This window comes from Tachyglossus aculeatus, chromosome 2 (genome assembly GCF_015852505.1).
Source record: "Tachyglossus aculeatus isolate mTacAcu1 chromosome 2, mTacAcu1.pri, whole genome shotgun sequence".
NCBI lineage: Eukaryota > Metazoa > Chordata > Mammalia > Monotremata > Tachyglossidae > Tachyglossus > Tachyglossus aculeatus.
Genome location: NC_052067.1, coordinates 129,511,878 through 129,537,479, shown reverse-complemented (window position 1 = coordinate 129,537,479; position 25,602 = coordinate 129,511,878). Strand labels below are relative to the sequence as shown.

Below are 25,602 nucleotides of genomic sequence, written 5' to 3'. Positions count from 1 at the left end.
GTGCCCGAAGACAAGCCCGGCTGCGTGCGTTCGGGAGGTGCGGCCGAGGAGGCGCCATGGGGCGGCCCCGGGTGGCCGTGGTCCTGGCGGGCTGCGGGGTGTTCGACGGCAGCGAGCTGCACGAGGCCTCGGCCGCCCTGGTGCACCTCAGCCGCGGCGGGGCCGAGGTGAGGGGACGGGGCCGGGGGCCTAGCTTGGGCAGGAGGGGCGTGACGTGATCCCGGGGCGTGGTCGGAGCCGAGGGGCGTGACGTAATCGTGGGGGGCGTGGCACGGGCATGAGGGGTGTGACGTCATCACGGGGCGTGGCTTGTGTCGAGGGGCGTGGCGTAAGCACGGGGCGGGCGTGGCTTAAGATGATAGGATGGGCGTGGCGTAGGCTTGGGGGCGTGGCGTAAGCACGGGGGCGTGCGTGGTGTAAGATGACGGGTGGTGCCTGGGCGGGAGGGGCGTGGCGTAGACCGAGGGCGTGGCCTGGGCGGGAGGGGCGTGGCTTGAGGCTGAGGGGCGTGGCCTGGGTGGGAGGGGCGTGACGTAAACATGGGGCGTGACCTGAGAGGGAGGGGCGTGATGTAAGCAGGGGGCGTGCCCTGGGCGGAGGGGCGTGACGCAAGCAGGGGGCGTGTCTGGGGCGGGAGGGGCGAGCGCGGGGGCGTGGCTTGGGCGGGAGGGGCGTGACGCGAGCGCGGGGGCGTGGCCTGGGCGGGTGGGGCGTGACTAGGATGAAGCGTGGCTTGAGACCAAGGGGCGTGGCCTAGGTGGGAGGGGCGTGGCGTAAGCACGGGGCGTGCCCTGGAGGGAGGGGCGTGGCGCGCACGTGGGGGCTGTGACGTGGGCGTGGCTTGAGACTGAAGGGCGTGGCCTAGGCGGGAGGGGCGTGGCGTAAGCACGGGGCGTGCCCTGGAGGGAGGGGCGTGGTGCGCACGTGGGGGCTGTGACGTGGGCGTGGCTTGAGACAGAGGGGCGTGGCCCGGGCGGGCGGGGCGTGACGTGAACGTGGGGGCGTGGCCTGATCCGGAGGGGGCGTGGCCTGGGCGTGGCGTAAGCATGGGGGCGTGACCGGAGCCTTGGGGGGGCATAAATAGAATATAAAAAAGAGTATAGAAATATGAATATACAAATATGAATATATAAACATGAATATATAAATATGAATTGAAATTATAAATTAATAAACTCGTCATTAATAACTAATAATTTAATCAATTTACTAACATATCAATTTATTGATCATTTAATTATTTATTAATAAATAAATAATTATTAATGATTATTGGTATTAATAAATTAATAATAAATTATATATGGGGTATAAATATTATATGAGTATATATATAAAAATATAAATATATAAATATGAATATATGAATGTGAATATATAAATGGCATTTATCAAAGGCTTATTATACTACTACTACTAATAATAATGGTATTTGTTAAGCACCTACTATGTGCGAAGCACTGTTCTAAGCGCTGGGGGGATACAAGGTGATAATAATAATGGCATTTATTAAGCGCTTACTATGTGCAAAGCACCGTTTTAAGCGCTGGGGAGCTTGCAAGGTGGTAATAATAATCATAAAAATGGCATTTACTAAGCGCTTACTATGTGCAAAGCACCGTTCTAAGCTCTGGGGAGGTTACAAGGTGATAATAATAATAATAGTAGTAATAATAATGGCATTTATTAAGTGCTTACTATGTGCAAAGCACTGTTCTAAGCGCTGGGGGGATACAAGGTGGTGATAATAATAATAATGGCATTTATTAAGCGCTTACTATGTGCAAAGCACCGTTCTAAGCACTGGGGAGGTTACAGGGTGATCAGGTTGTCCCACGGGGGGCTCACAGTCTTCATCCCCATTTTACAGATGAGGGAACTGAGGCCCAGAGAAGTGAAGTGACTTGCCCAAAGTCACACAGCTGACAATTGGCGGAGCCCGGGTTTGAACCCATAGTAATAATAATAATAATAATAATAGTATTTGTTAAGTGCTTACTATGTGCAAAGCATTGTTCTAAGCGCTGGGGAGGTTACAAGGTGATCAGGTTGTCCCACGGGGGGCTCACAGTCTTCACCCCCATTTTACAAATGAGGGAACTGAGGCACAGAGAAGTGAAGTGACTTGCCCAAAGTCACACAGCTGACAATTGGTGGAGCCCGGGTTTGAACCCATAATAATAATAATAATAATAATAATGATGATAATAATAATAATAATAGTATTAAGCGCTTAATATGTGCAAAGCACTGTTCTAAGCGCTGAGGAGGTTACAAGGTGATCAGGTTGTCCCACGGGGGGCTCACAGTCTTCACCCCCATTTTACAGATGAGGGAACTGAGGCCCAGAGAAGTGAAGCGACTTGCCCAAAGTCACACAGCTAACAATTGGCAAAGCTGGGGTTTGAACCCGTGACCTTTGACTCCAAAGCCCAGGCTCTTTCATTCATTCATTCATTCATTCATTCATTCATTCAATCGTATTTATTGAGCACTTACTGTGTGCAGAGCACTGTACTAAGCGCTTGGGAAGTACAGGTTTCCATTGAAGGAAGCTTTCCCGTGATGGAGCGGGGGGTTCCACAGGCCGCACTAAGGTTGACGTTTGTCGACAAAGTTTGTCGACATAGTTTGACGTTTGTCACGGGGGGCTCACAGTATTAATCCCCATTTTATCAGGTTATCCCACAGGGGTGGGGGGGGCTCCTAGTCTTCTTCATCAATTTGTACTTCCCAAGCGCTTAGTACGGTGCTCTGCACATAGTAAGCGCTCAATAAATACGATTGATGATGACGATGATCCCCATTTGACAGATGAGGGAACTGAGGCACAAAGAATAATAATAATGGCATTTGTTAAGCGCTTAGTACGCGCAGAGCTCTGTTCTAAGCACTGGGGAGGTCACGAGGTGATCAGGTTGTCTGCCGGGGGGGGGCTCGTAGTCTTCATCCCCATTTTCCAGATGAGGTCACTGAGGCCCAGAGAAGGAAAGTAAGTTGCCCAAGGTCACCCAGCTGACAAGTGGTGGAGCTGGGATGAGAACCCACATCCCCATTTTACAGACAATAATAATAATAATAATGATGGCATTTGTTAAGCGCTTACTATGTGCGAAGCACTGTTCTAAGCGCTGGGGAGGATACAAGATGGTCAGGTTGTCCCACATGGGGCTCACAGTCTTCATCCCCATTTTACAGATGAGGGAACTGAGGCTGTTGGGTGGGGACCGTCTCTATATGTTGCCAACTTGTACTTCCCAAGCGCTTAGTACAGTGCTCTGCACACAGTAAGCGCTCAATAAATACGATTGATTGATTGATCTGCACACAGTAAGTGCTCAATAAATATGATTGAATAAATGAATGAATGAGGCACAAAGAATAATTATAATGGCATTTGTTAAGCGCTTACTCTGTGCAGAGCACTGTTCTAAGCGCTCGGGAGGTTACAAGGTGATCGGGTTGTCCCCCGGGGGGCTCACAGTCTTCATCCCCATTTTCCAGGTGAGGTCACTGAGGCTCAGAGAAGCGAAATGAGTTGCCCCAAGTCACCCAGCCGACAAGCGGCGGAGTCGGGATTCGAACCCATGACCTCCGAGTCCCAAGCCCGGGCTCTTTCCACTGAGCCAGAGGGGCGTGGCCGGGGTCTGGGGGCATGCCCTGGGCACCCTCTGGAGGCTGAGGAAGTAGTCATGGTGGGAAATAAGACCTTGGGCAAGTCACTTCAGTTCTCTGTGCCTCAGTTCCCTCATCTGGAAAATGGGGATGGAGACCGTGAGCCCCACATGGGACAGGGACTGTGTCCAACCCCATTTGCTTTTAATAATAATGATGGCATTTATTAAGCGCTTACTATGTGCAAAGCACTGTTCTAAGCACCGGGGAGGTTACAAGGTAATCGAGTTGTCCCCTGGGGGGCTCACAGTCTTCATCCCCATTTTACAGATGAGGGAACTGAGGCCCAGAGAAGTGAAGTGACTTGCCCAAAGTCACAAAGTAGACTGTGAGCCCACTGTTGGGTAGGGACTGTCTCTGTATGTTGCCAGCTTGTACTTCCCAAGCGCTTAGTACAGTGCTCTGCACATAGTAAGCGCTCAATAAATACGATTGATTGATTGACAACTGGCAGAGCCGGGATTTGAACCCGTGACCTCCGACTCCAAAGCCCGGGCTCTTTCCACTGAGCCACGCTGCTTCTCTTTTATCCACCCCAGCACTTAGTACAGTGCCTGGTGCAAAGGAAGCAGCGTGGCCAGTGGAAAAGAGCCCGGGCTTTGGAGTCAGAGGTCACGGGTTCGAATCCCGGCTCCGCCAACTGTCAGCTGGGTGACTTTGGGCGAGTCACTTCACTTCTCTGGGCCTCAGTTACTTCATCCGTAAAATGGGGATTAATCAATCATCAATCGTATTTATTCATCATCATCATCATCAATCGTATTTATTGAGCGCTTACTGTGTGCAGAGCACTGTACTAAGCGCTTGGAAGTACAAGTTGGCAACATACAGAGACGGTCCCTACCCAACAGTGGGCTCACAGTCTAAAAGACTAATCTAAAAGATTAAGACTGTGAGCCCCCCGTGGGACAACCCGATCACCTTGTAACCTCCCCAGCGCTTAGAACAGTGCTTGGCACATAGTAAGCGCTTAATAAATGCCATCATTAATTAAGCACTTAACAAATACCATTATTATTATTATTATTATCGCTGTGGAGGGAGGAGGAGGGATGGAGTTTAGAGATCATCATCATCATCATCAATCGTATTTATTGAGCGCTTACTATGTGCAGAGCACTGTACTAAGCGCTTGGGAAGTACAAATTGGCAACATATAGAGACAGTCCCTACCCAACAGTGGGCTCACAGTCTAAAAGGGGGAGACAGAGAACAAAACCAAACATACTAACAAAATGAAATAAATAGAATAGATATGGACAAATAAAATGAATAAATAAATAGAGTAAAAAATATGTACAAACATATATACATATATACAGGTGCTGTGGGGAAGGGAAGGAGGTAAGGCGGGAGGGATGGAGAGGGGGAGGAGGGGGAGAGGAAGGAGGGGGCTCAGTCTGGGAAGGCCTCCTGGAGGAGGTGAGCTCTCTGATGATGACGATGGCATTTACTAGGCGCTTACTAAGTGCAAAGCACTGTTCTAAGCGCTAGGGAGGTTACAAGGTGATCAGGTTGTCAATCAATCAATCGTATTTATTGAGCGCTTACTGTGTGCAGAGCACTGGACTAAGCGCTTGGGAAGGACAAGTTGGCAACATATAGTTGTCCCACAATTAATGCCATCTTCATCATCATCAATCGTATTTATTGAGCGCTTACTGTGTGCAGAGCACTGTACTAAGCGCTTGGGAAGCACAAATTGGCAACATCTAGAGACAGTCCCTACCCAACAGTGGGCTCACAGTCTAAAAGGGGGAGACGGAGAACAAAACCAAACATACTAACAAAATGAAATAAATAGAATAGATATGGACAAGTAAAATAAATAAGTGAATAAATAGAGTAATAAATCTGTACAAACATATGTACATATATACAGGTGCTGTGGGGAAGGGAAGGAGGTAAGGTGGGGGGATGGAGAGGGGGACACGGGGGAGAGGAAGGAAGGGGCTCAGTCTGGGAAGGCCTCCTGGAGGAGGGGAGCTCTCTGATGATGACGATGGCATTTACTAGGCGCTTACTAAGTGCAAAGCACTGTTCTAAGCTCTGGGGAGGTTACAAGGTGATCAGGCTGTCAATCAATCAATCACTCAATCATATTTATTGAGCACTTACTGTGTGCAGAGCACTGGACTAAGCGCTTGGGAAGGACAAATTGGCAACATATAGTTGTCCCACAATTAATGCCAGCGAGTGTTCTTTATTCATTCAGTCGTATTTATTGAGCGCTTACTGTGTGCAGAGCACTGGACTAAGCGCTTGGGAAGTCCAAGTCGGCAACATCTAGAGAAGCAGCGTGGCTCAGTGGAAAGAGCACAGGCTTCGGAGTCAGAGGTCATGGGTTCGAATGCCAGCTCCGCCACATGTTTGCTGTGTGACCTTGGGCAAGTCACTTCACTTCTCTGAGCCTCAGTTCCCTCATCTGTAAAATGGGGATGAAGACTGTGAACCCCACATGGGACAACCTGATCACTTTGTATCCCCCCCCCAGCGCTTAGAACAGTGCTTTGCACATAGTAAGCGCTTAACAAATGCCAACATTATTATTATTATTATTATTATATAGAGACGGTCCCTACACAATGGTGGGCTACGGATGTACGTTCTTGGCCATATGACTTGGGCTGTGGCCGGGAAACGGTCTAAGTGACTTGCCCAAGGTCCCACAGGCAAGCGGGAGCAGCAGCGTGGCTCAGTGGAAAGAGCCCGGGCTTTGGAGTCAGAGGTCATGGGTTCAAATTCCCGCTCCGCCGCTTTCAACTCATTCAATCGTATTTATTGAGCGCTTACTGTGTGCAGAGCACTGGACTAAGCGCTTGGGAAGTACAAGTCGGCAACATATAGAGACAGTCCCTACTCAACAGCAGGCTCATAGTCTAGAAGGGGGAGGCAGAGAACAAAACAAAACATATTAACAAAATAAAATAAATAGAATAAATGTGTGTACAAATAAAATAAATAAATACATAGAGTGATAAATCCGTACAAACATATATACGTATATACAGGTGCTGTGGGGAGGGGGAGGAGTGGGAGAGGAAGGAGGGGGACCTTGTCAGCTGTGTGACTTTGGGCAAGTCACTGCGCTTCTCTGGGCCTCAGTGACCTCATCTGTAAAATGGGAAGCAGCGGGGCTCAGTGGAAAGAGCCCGGGCTTTGGAGTCAGAGGTCATGGGTTCAAATCCCAGCTCCGCCACTTGGCAGCTGTGTGACTTTGGGCAAGTCACTTCACTTCTCTGGGCCTCAGTTCCCTCATCTGTAAAATGGGAATTAGGACTGTGAGCCCCCCCCCGTGGGACAACCCGATCACCTTGTAACCTCCCCAGCACTTAGAACAGTGCTTTGCACATAGTAAGCGCTTAATAAATGCTATAATTATTATTATTATTATTATTAAAATGGGGGTGAAGACTGTGAGCCTCCCGTGGGACAACCTGATCACCTTGTAACCTCCCCAGCTCTTAGAACGGTGCTTTGCACATAGTAAGCACTTAATAAATGCCATAAAAAAAAGAACCCATGACCTTCTGACTCCCGGGCCTGTGCAGCGTGGCTCAGTGGAAAGAGCCCGGGCTTTGGAGTCAGAGGTCATGGGTTCGAATCCCGACCCCGCCACATGTCTGCTGTGTAACCTTGGGCGGCAAGTCACTTCTCTGAGCCTCAGTTACCTCATCTGGAAAATGGGGATTAAGATGGTGAGCCCCCCGTGGGACAACCTGATCACCTTATATCCTCCCCAGCGCTTAGTACAGTGCTTTGCACATAGTAAGCGCCTAACAAATGCCATCATTATTATTATAGGAGGCCTTCCCTGACTGAGCCCCCTCCTTCCTCTCCCCCTCGTCCCCCTCTCCATCCCCCCCCGCCTTACCTCCTTCCCCTCCCCACAGCACCTGTATATATGGATATATGTTTGTATGTATTTATTACTCTATTTATTTATTTTACTTGTACATATCTATTCTGTTTATTTTATTTTGTTAATATGTTTCGTTTTGTTGTCTGTCTCCCGCTTCTAGACTGTGAGCCCGCTGTTGGGTAGGGACTGTCTCTCTATGTAGCCAACTTGCCCTTCCCAAGCGCTTAGTCCAGTGCTCCGCACACAGTAAGCGCTCAATAAATACGATTGATTGATTGATTGATTGATTGTGCTGTATTCCGTAGGCCATGCTGCCTCTGGGGTTGGAAGAAAAGGCTTGTAAGCGGACGCACGGTACTGAACACCATGGGTAGACTATATACGGTTTGGAGCCAGAGGTCATGGGTTCAAATCCCGGCTCCACTACTTGCCAGCTGTGTGACTTTGGGCAAGTCGTTTCACTTCTCTGGGCCTCAGTTCCCTCATCTGTAAAATGGGGATGAAGACCGTGAGCCCCCCGTGGGAAAACCTGATCACCTCGTAACCTCCCCGGCGCTTAGAACAGTGCATTGCACATAGTAAGCGCTAATAAATGCCATTATTATTATTATTATTATCATTATTACTGAATGCTGGCCACAACCCCTACATTCTGTTTCACTGGAGCTACTCCGGGAGGGTCACGTAGTTTCTTGAATTTCAGAATTAACTTATTTTTTCCAAATGCAGTTTGTTACACACTTACTAAGCGCCAGGCATTGTACCAAGCGCTGAGGTCGGTCCAAGTTAATCAGGTTGGACACGGCCCCTGCCCGACGTGGGGCTCCCGGTTTTAATTCCCGGTTTTCCGATGAGGGAACTGAGGCCCAGAGGAGTGAATGAAATGACTGGACCAAGGACACCCCGCAGACAAGGGGCGGAGCCGCCTTCCCTCCTTCCCTTCCCCACAGCACCTGTATATATGTATATCAATCAATCAATCAATCGTATTTATTGAGCGCTCACTGTGTGCAGAGCACTGTACTGAGCGCTTGGGAAGTACAAGTTGGCAACATATGGAGATGGTCCCTACCCAACAGCGGGCTCACAGTCTAGAAGGGGGAGACAGACAACAAAACAAAACATATTAACAGAATAAAATAAATAGAATAAATATTCGTTCAATCATATTTATTGAGCGCTTACTGTGTGCAGAGCACTGTTCTAAGCGCTTGGGAAGTACAAGTTGGCAACACATAGAGACAGTCCCTACCCAACAGCGGGCTCACAGTCTAAAAGGGGGAGACGGAGAACAAAACCAAACATACTAACAAAATAAAATAAATAGAATAGGTATGTAAAGTAAAATAAATAAATAAATAGAGTAAATCATCATCATCATCATCAATCGTATTTATTGAGCGCTTACTATGCGCAGAGCACTGTACTAAGCGCTTGGGAAGTACAAGTTGGCAACATAGAGAGACAGTCCCTACCCGACAGCGGGCTCACAGTCTAAAAGGGGGAGACGGAGAACAAAACCAAACATACTAACAAAATAAAATAAATAGAATAGATATGTACAAGTAAAATAAATAAATGGAGTAAATATATTTACTGTAAATATGTTTGTACGGATTTATTACTCTATTTTACTTGTACATATTTATTCTATTTATTTTATGTTGTTAATATGTTTTGTTTTGTTGTCTGTCTCCCCCTTCTAGACCGTGAGCCCGCTGTTGGGTCGGGACCATCTCTAGATGTTGCCGACTTGTACTTCCCAAGCGCTTAGTACAGTGCTCTGCACACAGTAGGCGCTCAATAAATACGATTGAATGAATTAGAACCCAGGCCCTCCGACTCCCAGGCAGCATGGCGTAGTGGAGGGATGGAGATCATAGCTTCTAATCCTCGCTCCGCCACTTGTCAGCTGTGTGACCTTGGGCAAGTCACTCTACTTCTCTGGGCCTCAGTTACCGCATCTGTAAAATGGGGATTGAGACTGTGAGCCCCACGTGGGGCAGGGACTACATCCAACCCCCAGACTGAGCCCCCTTTTTTCCTCTCCTCCTCCCCATCCCCGCCGCCCTACCTCCTTCCCCTCCCCACAGCACCTGTATAGATGTTTGTACAGATTTATTACTCTATTTTACTTGTCCATATTTGTATTCTATTTATTTTGTTAGTGATGTGCCTTTAGTTTTAATTCTATTTGTTCTGATGACTTGACACCCGTCCACATGTTTTGTTTTGTTGTCCGTCTCCCCCTTCCAGACTGTGAGCCCGCTGTTGGGTAGGGACCGTCTCTATGTGTCGCCGACTTGTCCTTCCCAAGCGCTTAGTACAGTGCTCGGCACACAGTAAGCGCTCAATAAATATGATTGAATGAATGAACCCGATTTACTTGTAATAATAATAGCATTTGTTAAGCGTTTACTATGTGGAAAGCACTGTTCTATGTGCTGGGGAGGATACAAGGTGATCAGGTTGTCCCATGTGGGGCTCACAGTCTTAATCCCCATTTTACAGATGAGGTCGCTGAGGCACAGACAATAATAATAATAATAATGGCATTTATTAAGCGCTTACTATGTGCCAAGCACTGTTCTAAGCGCAGGGGAGGTTACAAGGTGATCAGGTTGTCCCACGGGGTCTCACAGTTTTAATCCCCATTTTACAGATGAGGTCGCTGAGGCACAGACAATAATAATAATAATAATAATGGCATTTATTAAGCACTTACTATGTGCCAAGCACTGTTCTAAGCGCTGGGGAGGTTACGAGGTGATCAGGTTGTCCCACGGGGGGCTCACAGTCTTAATCTCCATTTTTACAGATGAGGTCACTGAGGCACAGACAATAATAATAATAATAATAATAATAATGGCATTTATTAAGCGCTTACTATGTGCCAAGTACTGTTCTAAGCGCTGGGGAGGTTACAAGGTGATCAGGTTGTCCCACGGGGTCTCACAGTTTTAATCCCCATTTTACAGATGAGGTCACTGAGGCACAGACAATAATAATAATAATAATAATAATAATGGCATTTACTAAGCGCTTACTATGTGTCAAGCACTGTTCTAAGCGCTGGGGAGGTTACAAGGTGATCAGGTTGTCCCACGGGGGGCTCACAGTTTTAATCCCCATTTTACAGATGAGGTCACTGAGGCACAGACAATAATAATAATAATAATAATAATAATGGCATTTATTAAGCACTTACTATGTGCCAAGCACTGTTCTAAGCGCTGGGGAGGTTACGAGGTGATCAGGTTGTCCCACGGGGTTTCACGGTTTTAATCCCCATTTTACAGATGAGGTCACTGAGGCACAGGCAGTAATAATAATAATAATGAGGTACAGAGAAGTTAGGTTACTTGTCCAAAGTCACCCAGCTGACAAGCGGCGGAGCCAGGATTAGAACCCGTGACCTCGGACTCCCAAGCCCGGGCTCTTTCCACTGACCCACTCTGCTGGCGTCCAGCCCAACGCTGGCACATAGTAAACGCTTAACAAGCACCATAATTATTATTTCCACCGGGCCACGTTGCTTCCCCGCTTTGCACAGGTTCTGGAATCAATCAATCAATCAATCGTATTTATCGAGCGCTTACGGTGTGCAGAGCACTGTACTAAGCCACGTAGTTATCCTGAAGCGTGTTTTTCCCCCCGAAATGTTTATTTTTGACTTCTCTTCATGTGTGGAAAAAGAACAGACGTGACAACTACTGATGATGTTAACATTTGTCCTTTTCAGGTGAAAATATTTGCCCCCAATATAGAGCAGATGCACGTAGTTGATCACTTTCGAGGAAGCCCAACAGAGGAGAAAAGAAACGTGTTAGTCGAAAGTGCCAGAATTGCACGCGGCGAGATTCAAGATTTAGCGGATCTGAAAGTCAGTGAATTTGACGCCGTCATTTTACCTGGTAAGTTGGCTGAAAAAAAAATAATAATCTATAATCCTAACTGTTGCCCACCTACTTAATAAGAATGATTGATAACCATGGTACTTGTTAATTCGTTCATTCATTCATTCGTATTTATCAAGCGCTTACTGTGTGCAGAGCACTGGACTAAGCGCTTGGGAAGTACAAGCTGGCAGAATAATTAATAACCGTGGTACTTGTTAGTTCATTCACTCATTCAATTGTATTTATCGAGTGCTTACTGTGTGCAGAGCACTGGACTAAGCGCTTGGGAAGTACAAGCTGGCAGAATAATAACCATGGTACTTGTTAATTAATTAATTCATTCAATCGTATTTATCGAGCGCTAACTGTGTGCAGAGCACTGGACTAAGCGCTTGGGAAGTCCAAGCTGGCAGAATAATTAATAACCATGGTACTTGTTAGTTCATTCATTCATTCAATCGTATTTATCGAGCGCTTACTGTGTGCAGAGCACTGTACTAAGCGCTTGGGAAGTACAAGCTGGCAGAATAATTAATAACCGTGGTACTTGTTAGTTCATTCATTCATTCAATCGTATTTATCGAGCGCTCACTGTGTGCAGAGCACTGGACTAAGCGCTTGGGAAGTCCAAGCTGGCAGAATAATTAATAACCGTGGTACTTGTTAGTTCATTCATTCATTCATTCAATCGTATTTATCGAGCGCTTACTGTGTGCAGAGCACTGGACTAAGCACTTGGGAAGTACAAGCTGGCAGAATAATTAATAACCATGGTACTTGTTAGTTCATTCATTCATTCAATCGTATTTATCGAGCGCTTACTGTGTGCAGAGCACTGGACTAAGCGCTTGGGAAGTACAAGCTGGCAGAATAATTAATAACCATGGTACTTGTTAGTTCATTCATTCATTCAATCGTATTTATCGAGCGATTACTGTGTGCAGAGCACTGTACCAAGCGCTTGGGAAGTACAAGGTGGCAGAATAATTAATAACCATGGTACTTGTTAGTTCATTCATTCATTCAATCGTATTTATCGAGCGCTTACTGTGTGCAGAGCACTGGACTAAGCGCTTGGGAAGTACAAGCTGGCAGAATAATTAATAACCATGGTACTTGTTAGTTCATTCATTCATTCAATCGTATTTATCGAGCGATTACTGTGTGCAGAGCACTGTACCAAGCGCTTGGGAAGTACAAGGTGGCAGAATAATTAATAACCATGGTACTTGTTAGTTCATTCATCCATTCAATCGTATTTATTGAGTGCTTACTGTGTGCAGAGCACTGGACTAAGCGCTTGGGAAGTACAAGCTGGCAGAATAATTAATAGCCATGGTACTTGTTAATTCATTCATTCATTCAATCGTATTTATCGAGCGCTTACTGCGTGCAGAGCACTGGACTAAGCGCTTGGGAAGTACAAGCTGGCAGAATAATTAATAACCGTGGTACTTGTTAGTTCATTCACTCATTCAATTGTATTTATCGAGTGCTTACTGTGTGCAGAGCACTGGACTAAGCGCTTGGGAAGTACAAGCTGGCAGAATAATAACCATGGTACTTGTTAATTAATTAATTCATTCAATCGTATTTATCGAGCGCTAACTGTGTGCAGAGCACTGGACTAAGCGCTTGGGAAGTCCAAGCTGGCAGAATAATTAATAACCATGGTACTTGTTAGTTCATTCATTCATTCAATCGTATTTATCGAGCGCTTACTGTGTGCAGAGCACTGTACTAAGCGCTTGGGAAGTACAAGTTGGCAGAATAATTAATAACCATGGTACTTGTTAGTTCATTCATTCATTCAATCGTATTTATCGAGCGCTTACTGCATGCAGAGCACTGGACTAAGCGCTTGGGAAGTACAAGCTGGCAGAATAATTAATAACCATGGTACTTCTTAATTCATTCATTCAATCGTATTTATTGAGCGCTTACTGTGTGCAGAGCACTGGACTAAGCGCTTGGGAAGTCCAAGCTGGCAGAATAATTAATAACCATGGTACTTGTTAGTTCATTCATTCATTCAATCGTATTTATCGAGCGCTTACTGCGTGCAGAGCACTGGACTAAGCGCTTGGGAAGTCCAAGCTGGCAGAATAATTAATAACCATGGTACTTGTTAGTTCATTCATTCATTCAATCGTATTTATCGAGCGCTTACTGTGTGCAGAGCACTGTACTAAGCGCTTGGGAAGTACAAGCTGGCAGAATAATTAATAGCCATGGTACTTGTTAATTCATTCATTCATTCAATCGTATTTATCGAGCGCTTACTGCGTGCAGAGCACTGGACTAAGCGCTTGGGAAGTCCAAGCTGGCAGAATAATTAATAACCATGGTACTTGTTAGTTCATTCATTCATTCAATCGTATTTATCGAGCGCTTACTGTGTGCAGAGCACTGTACTAAGCGCTTGGGAAGTACAAGTTGGCAGAATAATTAATAACCATGGTACTTGTTCATTCATTCACTCATTCAATTGAATTTATCGAGCGCTTACTGTGTGCAGAGCACTGTACTAAGCGCTTGGGAAGTACAAGCTGGCAGAATAATTAATAACCATGGTACTTGTTAGTTCATTCATTCATTCAATCGTATTTATCGAGCGCTTACTGTGTGCAGAGCACTGTACTAAGCGCTTGGGAAGTCCAAGTTGGCAGCATATAGAGACGGTCCCTGCCCAACAGCGGGCTCACAGTCTAGAAGGGGGAGACGGACAACAAAACAAACCATGTTAACAAAATAAAATAAATAGAATAAATATGTACAAATAAAATAGAGTAATAAATAAGTACAAACGTACATCTATACAGGTGCTGTGGGGAGGGAAGGAGGTAAGGCGGGGTTAAGCGCTTACTCTATGCGAAACACTCTTCTAAGCACTAAACACTCTTCCAAGTTTATCATTTTGGACCCAGTCCCTGTCCCACATGAGGCTCACGGTCTTAATCCCCATTTTACAGGTGAGGGAACTGAGGCCCAGAGGTGATGTGACTTGCCCAAGGTCACACAGCAGACATGTGGCACGGCTGGGATTAGAACCCAGGTCCTTTCATTCATTCATTCAATCAATCGTATTTATTGAGCACTTACTGTGTGCAGAGCACTGGACTAAGCGCTTGGGAAGTCCAAGTTGGCAACATATCAATCAATCGTATTTATTGAGCACTTACTGTGTGCAGAGCACTGTACTAAGCGCTTGGGAAGTCCAAGTTGGCAACATAGAGAGACGGTCCCTATCCAACAGCGGGCTCACAGTCTAGAAGGGGGAGACAGACAACGAAACAAAACATATTAACGAAATAAAATAAATAGAATAAACATGTACAAATAAAATAAATAAATAGAGTAATAAATACGTCCAAACACATATACATCTATACAGGTGCTGTGGGGAGGGGAAGGAGGTAAGGCGGGGTTAAGCGCTTACTCTGTGCGAAGCACCCTTCTAAGCACTGGGATAGATCCAAGTTAATCATTTCGGACCCAGTCCCTGTCCCACATTCATTCATTCATTCCATCGTATTTATTGAGCGCTTACTGTGTGCAGAGCACTGTATTGAGCGCTTGGGAAGTACAAGTGGGCGACATATAGAGACGGTCCGTACCCAACAGCGGGCTCACAGTCTAGAAGCCTCACATGAGGCTCACGGGCTTAATCCCCGCTTTACAGGTGAGGGAACCGAGGCCCAGAGAGGTGATGTGACTTTCCCGAGGTCACACAGCAGACATGTGGCAGGGCCGGGATTAGAACCCAGGTCCTTCTGGCTCCCAGGCCCGTGGTCTATCCACTAAAGCCATCGTTGCTTCCGTATCAAACCAAAACTCCTTACCGTTGGCTTTTCAGCTGGTCCCCCCTCACTGATCTGAGTGGTCAGATCACTGGTCCCCCCTCACAGTGCTGAGCGCTTAGTACAGTGCTCTGCACACAGTAAGCGCTCAATAAATGCGATTGATTGATTGATTGATCTGCTCCAGCCCAGCCCGCACCGTTGGCTCTTCTGTTGGGTACGCACCGTCTCTATATGTTGCCAACTTGTACATCCCAAGCGCTTAGTACAATGCTCTGCACACAGTAAGCACTCGATAAATACGATTGAATGATGCCAGTTTACTCCCTGTGCCCCAATTTTTTCCATCTCGTACAGCGCTCTGCACACAGTAAGCGCTCAGTAAATACGATTGAATGAATGAATGATGCCAGGTTACTCCCTGTGCCCCAGTTTTTTCCATCTCGTACAGCGCTCTACACACAGTAAGCGCTCAGTAAATACGACTGAATGAATGAATGATGCCAGTTTACTCCCTGTGCCCCAATTTTTTCCATCTCGTACAGCGCTCTGCACACAGTAAGCGCTCAGTAAATACGATTGAATGAATGAATGATGCCCGTTTACTCCCTGTGCCCCAATTTTTTCCATCTCATACAGCACTCTGCACACAGTAAGCGCTTGATAAATACAATTGAATGAATGAATGATGCCAGTTTACTCCCTGTGCCCCAGTTTTTTCCGTCTCGTACAACGCTCTGCACACAGTAAGCACTCAGTAAATCCGATTGAATGAACGAATGATGCCAGTTTACTCCCTGTGCCCCAGTTTTTTCCATCTCGTACAGCGCTCTACACACAGTAAGCGCTCAGTAAATACGACTGAATGAATGAATGATGCCAGTTTACTCCCTGTGCCCCAATTTTTTCCATCTCGTACAGCGCTCTGCAGACAGTAAGCGCTCAGTAAATACGACTGAATGAATGAATGATGCCAGTTTACTCCCTGTGCCCCGATTTTTTCCATCTCGTACAGCGCTCTGCACACAGTAAGCGCTCGATAAATACGATTGAATGAATGAATGATGCCAGTTTACTCCCTGTGCCCATTTTTTCCATCTCGTACAGCGCTCTGCACACAGTAAGCGCTCGATAAATACGATTGAATGAATGAATGATGCCAGTTTACTCCCTGTGCCCCAGTTTTTTCCATGTCGTACAGTGCTCTGCACACAGTAAGTGCTCAGTAAATACAATTGAATGAATGAATATGCCAGTTTACTCCCTGTGCCCCAGTTTTTTCCATCTCGTACAGCGCTCTGCACACAGTAAGCGCTCAGTAAATACGATTGAATGAATGAATCTCATTGCCTTTTCCATACCGCTATTATTATTAACATTGTTCGCCTCATCATCAATGGGATTGAGAACTCACTGTGCGACTGAGCGCCCGGGAAGAGTATGGTAGAGTCGGCAGAGCCATTCTCTGCACGCAACACCGCTTACGGTCTGGAGGGAGAGGCAGACACGAATGGAAATAATTTCTAATATATAATTTATAGATATGTACGTAAAGGCCTTTGGGCTTGAGGGTGGGGCGAAAATCAAACAGCCAAGTGCTTAAATGACACAGAAGGGAGAGGATTTAATTGAAAGTCATGTAATTGGAACGGATTCCTCGTACGTCCCGACGGAGATACATGCGTATCTCTGTCCGTGGTATTTATGGAGCGCTTTACTGTGTGCAGAGCACTGTGTGAGATGGAAAAAAATGGGGCACAGGGAGTAAACTGGCATCATTCATTCATTCGTTCTGAATATATGTACCTGTATATATGTTTGTACATATTTGTTACTCTATTTATTTATTTATTTTACCTGTACATATCCTATTTATTTTATTTTGTTAATATGTTTGGTTTTGTTCTCTGTCTCCCCCTTCTAGACTGTGAGCCCACTGTTGGGTAGGGACTGTCTCTATATGTTGCCAACTTGGACTTCCCAATGCGCTTAGTACAGTGCTCTGCACACAGTAAGCGCTCAATAAATACGATTGATTGATTCATTCATTCATTCAATTGTATTTATTGAGCACTTACTGTGTGCAGAGCACTGTACGAGATAGAAAAAATTGGGGCACAGGGAGTAAACGGGCATCATTCATTCATTCAATTGTATTTAGTGAGCGCTTACTGTGTGCAGAGCACTGTACTAAGCGCCCGGGAGAGTACAATACAGCAGAGTCGGTATCTCTGCCAGATGGGAGGGTCTTGGGGTGGGGGGGTTCCCCAAAACACACCTCCAGTTCAATCAACTGAATGACGTGAGCGCAGTCGCTGATATCCCCAAAATTCCTCTCCGTGAACCAAGGGAAGGTGGCATCTCCTCGCCCATGCAGCTAAAGGTGACATTTAAAGTTCACTCATTCAATCAATCAGTCGTATTTATTGAGCGCTTACTGTGTGCAGAGCACTGCACTAAGCGCTTGGGAAGTACAAGTTGGCGACATATAGAGACGGTCCCTACCCAACAGCGGGCTCACAGTCTAGAAGGGGAAGACAGAGAACAAAACAAAACATATTAACAAAATAAAATAGAATAAATATGTACAAGTAAAATAAATAAATAGAGTAATAAATATGTACAAACATATATCCATATATACAGGTGCTGTGGGGAGGGGAAGGAGGTAAGGCGGGGGGGCGGATGGGAAGGGGGAGAAGGGGGAGAGGAAAGCCGAGTTCCACTTCCAGTCCGTGATGGTGCGAAAGAGACAGGGAAAAAATCGGTAAAATGCAGACACTTTTTTTCCTTTAATTTTGCTTTTTGTTGTTTTTTTTAAACCCTCCGAAGCTTTTGTGTCTTGTGAAAACACGAGTTTGCCCCATTTAACGTCACAAGCTACAGATTAGGTATCCGTGCCATGGCTCGGGCCAAGTGGCAGTGCAACTCCTAGGGGAAGCAGCGTGGCTCAGTGGAAAGAGCCCGGGCTTGGGAGCCAGAGGTCATGGGTTCGAATCCAGGCTTTGCCACTTGTCAGCTGGGTGACCTCGGGCAATCCATTTAACTTCTCTGGGCCTCAGTGACCTCATCTGGAAAATGGGGATTAAGACTGTGAGCCCCAAGTATCCCCCCCAGCGCTTAGAACAGTGCTTTGCACATAGTAAGCGCTTGACAAATACCACCATTATTATTATTATTATAACTCCGTGCTTCTTAAACGCACTAATGGAAGCTCCTCGCCCAACTTGTTCACATCCACAGAGCTCTGGCAACAACCTCCTCTGTGTCACTTGTTAGTTGAGTTTTGCTTGCAGTTTATGACTGGGATCACACACGCCGTGTGACATTTAAAAGCATCAGGGACAACTTTCCGTCACCGGGGAAAAAGACACCACCTTCCAAGTTCTCCGGCCCCCCTCCCCCGGGGATCTGTCCTTGAAGCCATCTTTCCGTGCTGTCATTCATTTAATAATAGCAGTTATGGCATTGTTAAGAATCCCGGCTCCGCCAACTGTCAGCTGTGTGACTCTGGGCAAGTCACTTCACTTCTCTGTGCCTCAGTTACCTCATCTGTAAAATGGGGATTAAAACCGTGAGCCCCCCGTGGGACAACCTGATCACCTTGTAACCTCCCCAGCGCTTAGCACAGTTCCTGGCACATAGTAAGCACTTAACATACTATTATTATTATTATTATTATTATTATTATTATTATTATTATTATTATTATTATTATTCTCCGTGCTTCTTAAACGCACTAATGGAGTCTCCTCGCCCGACTTGTTCACATCCACAGAGCTCTGGCACCAGTCTCCTCTGTGTCACTTGTCAGTTACGTTTTGCTTGCAGTTTATGACCGGGATCACAAATGCCGCGTGGCATTTAAAGGCATTAAGGGACAACTTTCCATCACCGGGGAAAAAGACACCACCTTCCGAGTTCTCCGGCCCCCCTCCCCCGGGGGATCTGTCCTTGAAGCCATCTTTCCGTGCTGTCATTCATTTAATAATAGCAATTGTGGCATTGTTAAGATTCCCGGCTCCGCCAACTGTCAGCTGTGTGACTCTGGGCAAGTCACTTCACTTCTCTGTGCCTCAGTTCCCTCATCTGTAAAATGGGGGTTAAAACTGTAAGCCCCCCGTGGGACAATCTGATCACCTTGTAACCTCCCCAGCGCTTAGCACAGTGCTTTGCACATAGTAAGCGCTTTTAACACATACCACCATTATTATTATTATTACAACTACATGCTTCTTAAACACACTAATGGAGGCGCCTCACCCAACTTGTTCACATCCACAGAGCTCTGGCAACAGCCTCCTCTGTATCACTTGTTAGTTGCATTTTGCTTGCAGTTTATGACCGGGATCACAAACGCCACGTGGCATTTAAAAGCTTCCCAAGCGCTTAGTACAGTGCTCTGCACACAGTAAGCGCTCAATAAATACGATCGATTGATTGATTGATTAAGGGACAACTCTCCACCACCGGGGAAAAAGTTTTCCAGCCCCCCCTCCCCCAGGGATCTGTCCTTTAAGCGATCTTTCTATGCTGTCGTTCATATATGTATATATGTTTGTACATATTTATTACTCTATTTTACTTGTACATATCTATTCTATTTATTTTATTTTGTTAGTATGTTTGGTTTTGTCCTCCGCCTCCCCCTTTTAGACTGTGAGCCCACTGTTGGGTAGGGACTGTCTCTATGTGTTGCCGACTTGTACTTCCCAAGCGCTTAGTACAGTGCTCCGCACACAGTAAGCGCTCAATAAATACGATTGATTGATTGATTGATTGATTTTACTTGTACATATCTATTCTATTTATTTTATTTTGTTAGTATGTTTGGTTTTGTTCTGTGTCTCCCCGTTTTAGACTGTGAGCCCACTGTTGGGTAGGGACTGTGAGTCCATCTGTTGCCAACTTGTACTTCCCAAGCACTTAGTACAGTGCTCCGCACACAGTAAGCACTCAATAAATACGATTGATTGATTTAATAATAGTAATTATGGCATTGTTAAGCGCTTGCTATGTGCCGGGCACCGTACTGAGAGCTGGGGTAGAGACAAATCGGGCTGGACACAGTCCCTGCCCCATGTGGGGGCTCACTGTCTCAATCCCCATTTTACAGATGAGGCACTGAGGCCCACAGAGGTCAAGTGACTTGCCCAGGGTCACACAGCGGACAAGTGGCGGAGCCGGGATTAAAACCCATGGCCTTCCGACTCCTAGGCCTGGGCCGTAGCCCCTACGCCATGCTGCTCCTCACCTACTGGGCGAACAAGGATTTTAATTCCCCCTCCGCCAGTTTTTAAGTAGGTGCCCAATTCTCCGTGAGCCGAGCGTTGTTCTCAGTGAGTCACATTTTGAGACTGAGCCCCCTCCTTCCTCTCCCCCTCTTCCCCCTCTCCATCCTCCCGTCTTACCTCCTTCCCTTCCCCACAACACCTGTATATATGTTTATTATGTATATATAATATATTATTCTTTATAATATATAAAATATATATTTATATATGTATTTATATACATATTATGTATATATATTTATTACTCTATTTTACTTGTACATATCTATTCTATTTATGTTATTTTGTTAGTATGTTTGATTTCGTTCTCTGTCTCCCCCTTTTAGACTGTGAGCCCACTGTTGGGTAGGGCCTGTCTTTATATGTTGCCAACTTGGACTTCCCAAGCGCTCAGTCCAGCGCTCTGCACACAGTAAGCGCTCAATAAATACGATTGATGATGATGATGATGATGACTGTCTCTATACGTTGCCAACTTGTACTTCCCAAGCGCTCAGTCTGGCGCTCTGCACACAGTAAGCGCTCAATAAATACGATCGATGATGATGATGATGAAGTGCGGTATTATTAATCGTTGCCTTATTTAGTAATCTCGGTGTTTTGGTCTCCGCAGGTGGATTCGGCGTAGCAAAGAACCTGTGCTCCTGGGCCGTGGAGGGCAAAGACTGCACCGTCAACAGCCTGGTGAAGTCTACCCTTCAAGCCTTCCACGGCGCCAAGAAACCCATGGGCTTATGCTGCATCTCTCCAGTGCTCGCGGCCAAAATCTTCCCGGGCTGCGAGGTCACAGTGGGTCATGAGAAAGATGTGGACGGAAGGTGAGGGGAGGGCTTTAAGCCCCCCCGGCTAGCGAGCAAATGATAGTTATTGAAAGAAGGGGCGGCCAAGACGGCTTTCTCCCACTTCAAAGCCTTACCCAAGGTCTGTCTCCTCTAAGGAGCCTTCCCTGAGTCCTCCTCGCCTCTTCTCCCACTCCCTTCCGCGCTGCTCTTACTTGCTCCTTCATTCGTCCTCCCTCCCGTCCCCGCAGTACACGTGTATCTATCCGTCATTTATTCATTTATAGTATCATAAATAAATTCTATAATAGACAATAATTTATTTATATTATCGTAAATAAACAACAAATATATAAATAATTTATTTATGTTATCATGAATAGATAAATAAATTATTATATATTATATAGTACTCTATTTATTTACCTTATTATCTATTCATTTATTTATTACTTTATTACTTATTTATGTATCACTTTATCTTTTATTTATTTATTTATTCATTGCTCTATTTATTTATTCATCATTTTATTATTTATTTATGTATTCATTGCTCTATTTATTTATTTATTACTCTATCTATTTATTTATTACTCTATTTATTTATTGCTCTGTTTATTTATTTTTCACTTCATTATTTATTTATTTATTCATTGCTCTATTTATTTATTCATCACTTTATTATTTATTTATTTATTTATTGCTCTATTTATTTATTCATCACTTTATTATTTATTTATTTATTCATTGCTCTATTTATTTATTTATTGCTCTATTTATTTATTTATCTATTTATTTATTTATTACTCTATTTATTGCTCTGTTTATTTATTTATCACTTCATTATTCATTTATTTATTTATTTATTGCTCTATTCATTTATTTATCACTTGATTATTTATTTATTTATTCATTGCTCTATTTATTTAGTTATTACTCTACTTATTTATCTATTTATTTATTTATTACTCTATTTATTGATTTACTACTCTATTTATTTATTTATTGCTCTGTTTATTTATTTATCACTATTATCTATTTATGTATTTATTTATTGCTCTATTTATTTATTCATTCATCACTTCATTATTTATTTATTTATTCACTGCTCTGTTTATTTATTACTCTTATTTATTTATTTATTTATTACTCTATTTATTGCTCTATTCATTTATTGCTCTATTTATTTATTTATCACTTTATTATTTATTTATTTATTTATTGCTCTATTTATTTATTACTCTGTTCATTTATTTATTTATTTATCTATTTATTTATTACTCTATTTATTTATTTCTTTTTCCTGCACATACCTATTCCGTTTATTTCATTTTGTTAGTATGTTTGGTTTTGTTCTCCGTCTCCCCCCTTTTAGACTGTGAGCCCACTGTTGGGTAGGGACCGTCTCTCTATGTTGCCAACTTGGACTTCCGAAGCGCTTAGTACAGTGCTGTGCACACGGTAAGCGCTCAATACATACGATTGATTGATTGATTATATTAATGTCTTGGCACAGAGGAAGCGCTCAGTAAATACAACTGATCGATTGATTGCTAAGGCGGGAATTAGACGCAGTCCTTGCTGTGAGCCCGCTGTTGGGTAGGGTCTGTCTCTACGTGTTGCCGACTTGTACTTCCCAAGCGCTTAGTACAGTGCTCTGCACACAGTAAGCGCTCAATAAATATGATTGATTGATTCCCCGGGGGCCTCAGAATCCAAGTGGAAAGAAGGGATCGGAGGGAGACACCAGGAATGATGAAACTTCTAGACTGTGAGCCCGCTGTTGGGTAGGGACCGTCTCTGTGTTGCCCACTTGGACTTCCCAAGCGCTTAGTACAGTGCTCTGCACACCGTAAGCGCTCAATAAATACGATTGAATGAGTGAATGAACGAAATCAATCAATCAATCAATCAATCAATTTAATCGAAACATTAAAACACAACACAAATACTCCCCACTCAGGTGCTGCGGCTACAGGAGCAGAATTTCAGGCTCCCCGTGGCTCGGAGGTCACGGCACACCCGTAGCCACGGTAACAACTGTGCTGCAGACGAAGTAATAATAATAATAATAATAATGACATTTATTAAGCGCTTACTGTGTGCAAAGCACTGTTCTAAGCGCTGGGGAGATTACAAGGTGATCAAGTTGTCCCACGTGGGGCCCATTTTCCAGCTGAGCTCACCGAGGCCCAGAGAAGTGAAATGACTTGCCCAGAGTCACCCAGCTGACAAGTGGCGGAGCCGGGATTCGAACCCATGACCTCTGACTCCGAAGCCCGGGCTCTTTCCACTGAGCCCCGCTGCTTCCCTAGAGTGGCCCAGTGGATAGAGCACGAGCCTGAGAGTCAGAGGGTCCTGGGTTCTAGTGCCACTTGCCCGCGGTGTCACCCTGGGCAAGTCCTTTCACTTTTCCGTGCCTCCGCTCCCTCATCTGTAAAATGGGGATCAGGACTGTGAGCCCCGTGTGGGACACGGGCTGGGTCCAAACCCCAGTGCTTAGAACAGCACCTGGAACATAGTAAGCGCTCAACAAATGCCACGTTTATTATTAACAGCGACAACAGCCACCAGTGCCGTGGGCGCGGGTGGCAGCGACTTCTGAGAAGCAGCGTGGCTCAGTGGAAAGGGCCCGGGCTTGGGAGCCAGAGGTCACGGGTTCGAATCCCAGCCCCGCCGCTTGTCAGCTGGGTGACTTTGGGCAAGTCACTTCACTTCTCTGGGCCTCAGTGACCTCATCTGGAAAAGGGGGGTTAAGCCTGCGAGCCCCACGGGGGGACAACCTTGATTACTACGTGCTTGGCACGTAGTAAGCGCTTAATAAATTCTAGACTGTGAGCCCGCCGTTGGGTAGGGACCGTCTCTATATGTTGCCAACTTGGACTTCCCAAGCGCTTACTACAGTGCTCTGCACACAGTAAGCGCTCAATAAATACGATTGAATGAATGAATGAATGAACAAATACCAACATTGTTGTATACAATTGAATGAATGAACAATACCAACATTATTATTATTATTATTATCATCTCCATTCCGGCGTTCACCGAGCTTGCTGGGTGCAGGGACCCTCGTTGGCGGGCGGGAAGTTGGCGGTTTCCACGGATGCTTTTCATCATCATCAATCGTATTTATTGAGCGCTTACTATGTGCAGAGTACTGTACTAAGCACTGTACTCTATGCTTTTCTCAGCGGTGGAGGAGGATGCTTAATTTCCCGGCTCAGATCGGAGCTTCCTTGGGTGTTTTTCACCCAAGAAATGCAGTGGCACCTGGCTTTAATTTCATATATATTATTGCCTGAGCTATAATTATATTAGGCCCCATCGCCGTACCCTCCCGCCAGACTGCCGCAGAGTAATATAATTTCTCCTGCATCAAATCTCTTTTCTTGTGAGTAATATTCTTCCTCCTGAATCAAATCTCTTTTCTTCTTCGTAGGTTCCCCGATGCCGAGACAGCCAGTGCCATAAAAGAGCTTGGATGCAAACATGTGTGTAAAGATGTGAGCGAATCCCACGTGGACCTGGCCAACAAAATCGTGACCACTTGCGCCTTCATGTGCAAAGCCCCGCTGCATGAAATTTTTGATGGGATAGGTACAATGGTGAGAGAAGTCTTAAAACTAGCCTGATTGTCCCGGGGATCCTTCCCACACCGCACGCGAACGGCTTACCCGTTTCCGTGAAAGATGTGGATGTGTTTGACCGTTCCAATAAAACATTCAGTCGTAATCGGGTGAATTCCTCGCCATGCTATCTGGCCGGAAAATGATTGCAATGTCCTGTTGACCCCAGTGTAATTAAATGGCCACTGGCAATTCATTCAGTCGTATTTATTGAGCGCTTACTGCGTGCAGGGCCCTGTTTCAGTGGCAAGAGCCCGGGCTTTGGAGTCGGAGGTCATGGGTTCAAATCCCAGCTCTGCCAATTGTCAGCTGTGTGACTTTGGGCAAGTCGCTTCACTTCTCTGGGCCTCATCTGGAAAATGGGATGAGGACTGTGAGCCCCCCGTGGGACAGTCTGATCACCTTGTAACCTCCCCAGCGCTTAGAACGGTGCTTTGCACAGAGTAAGCGCTTAATAAATGCCATTATTATTACTAAGCGCTTGGGAAAACAGTCAAGCCTTCATTCCATCATTCGGGGATGGAAAATCCAAAGAGCAAGGAAATTATTTTCGTTCGTTTCATCAGCGATTTGCAGTCAGTCGAGCGGGGGAGACCGACCTTAAAATAGATCGAGGACGCGTCCGTGAGTGCCGTGGGGCCGGGGGTGAGGGAAATATCAAGTG

General features: G+C 45.4%; 1 protein-coding gene across 1 annotated transcript; it reads left to right on the top strand.

Annotated features, from left to right (window-relative positions):
• LOC119949087 (ES1 protein homolog, mitochondrial-like) lies at positions 1-25,134 on the top strand. The gene is made up of 4 exons (XM_038770555.1): positions 1-167; positions 11,280-11,451; positions 21,144-21,348; positions 24,752-25,134. The coding sequence occupies exons 1-4, from the start codon at positions 57-59 to the stop codon at positions 24,942-24,944; spliced, it is 681 nt and encodes a 226-aa protein (XP_038626483.1). The 5' UTR covers positions 1-56; the 3' UTR covers positions 24,945-25,134.
• Positions 25,135-25,602: the final 468 nt, after the last annotated feature.

Coding starts and splice junctions, on each gene's coding strand:
- LOC119949087 (XM_038770555.1), top strand. CDS start 57: ATGGGGCGGCCCCGGGTGGCCGTGGTCCTGGCGGGCTGCGGGGTGTTC. Junction 168..11,279: donor TCAGCCGCGGCGGGGCCGAG/GTGAGGGGACGG, acceptor TGTCCTTTTCAG/GTGAAAATATTTGCCCCCAA. Junction 21,349..24,751: donor GAGAAAGATGTGGACGGAAG/GTGAGGGGAGGG, acceptor TCTTCTTCGTAG/GTTCCCCGATGCCGAGACAG.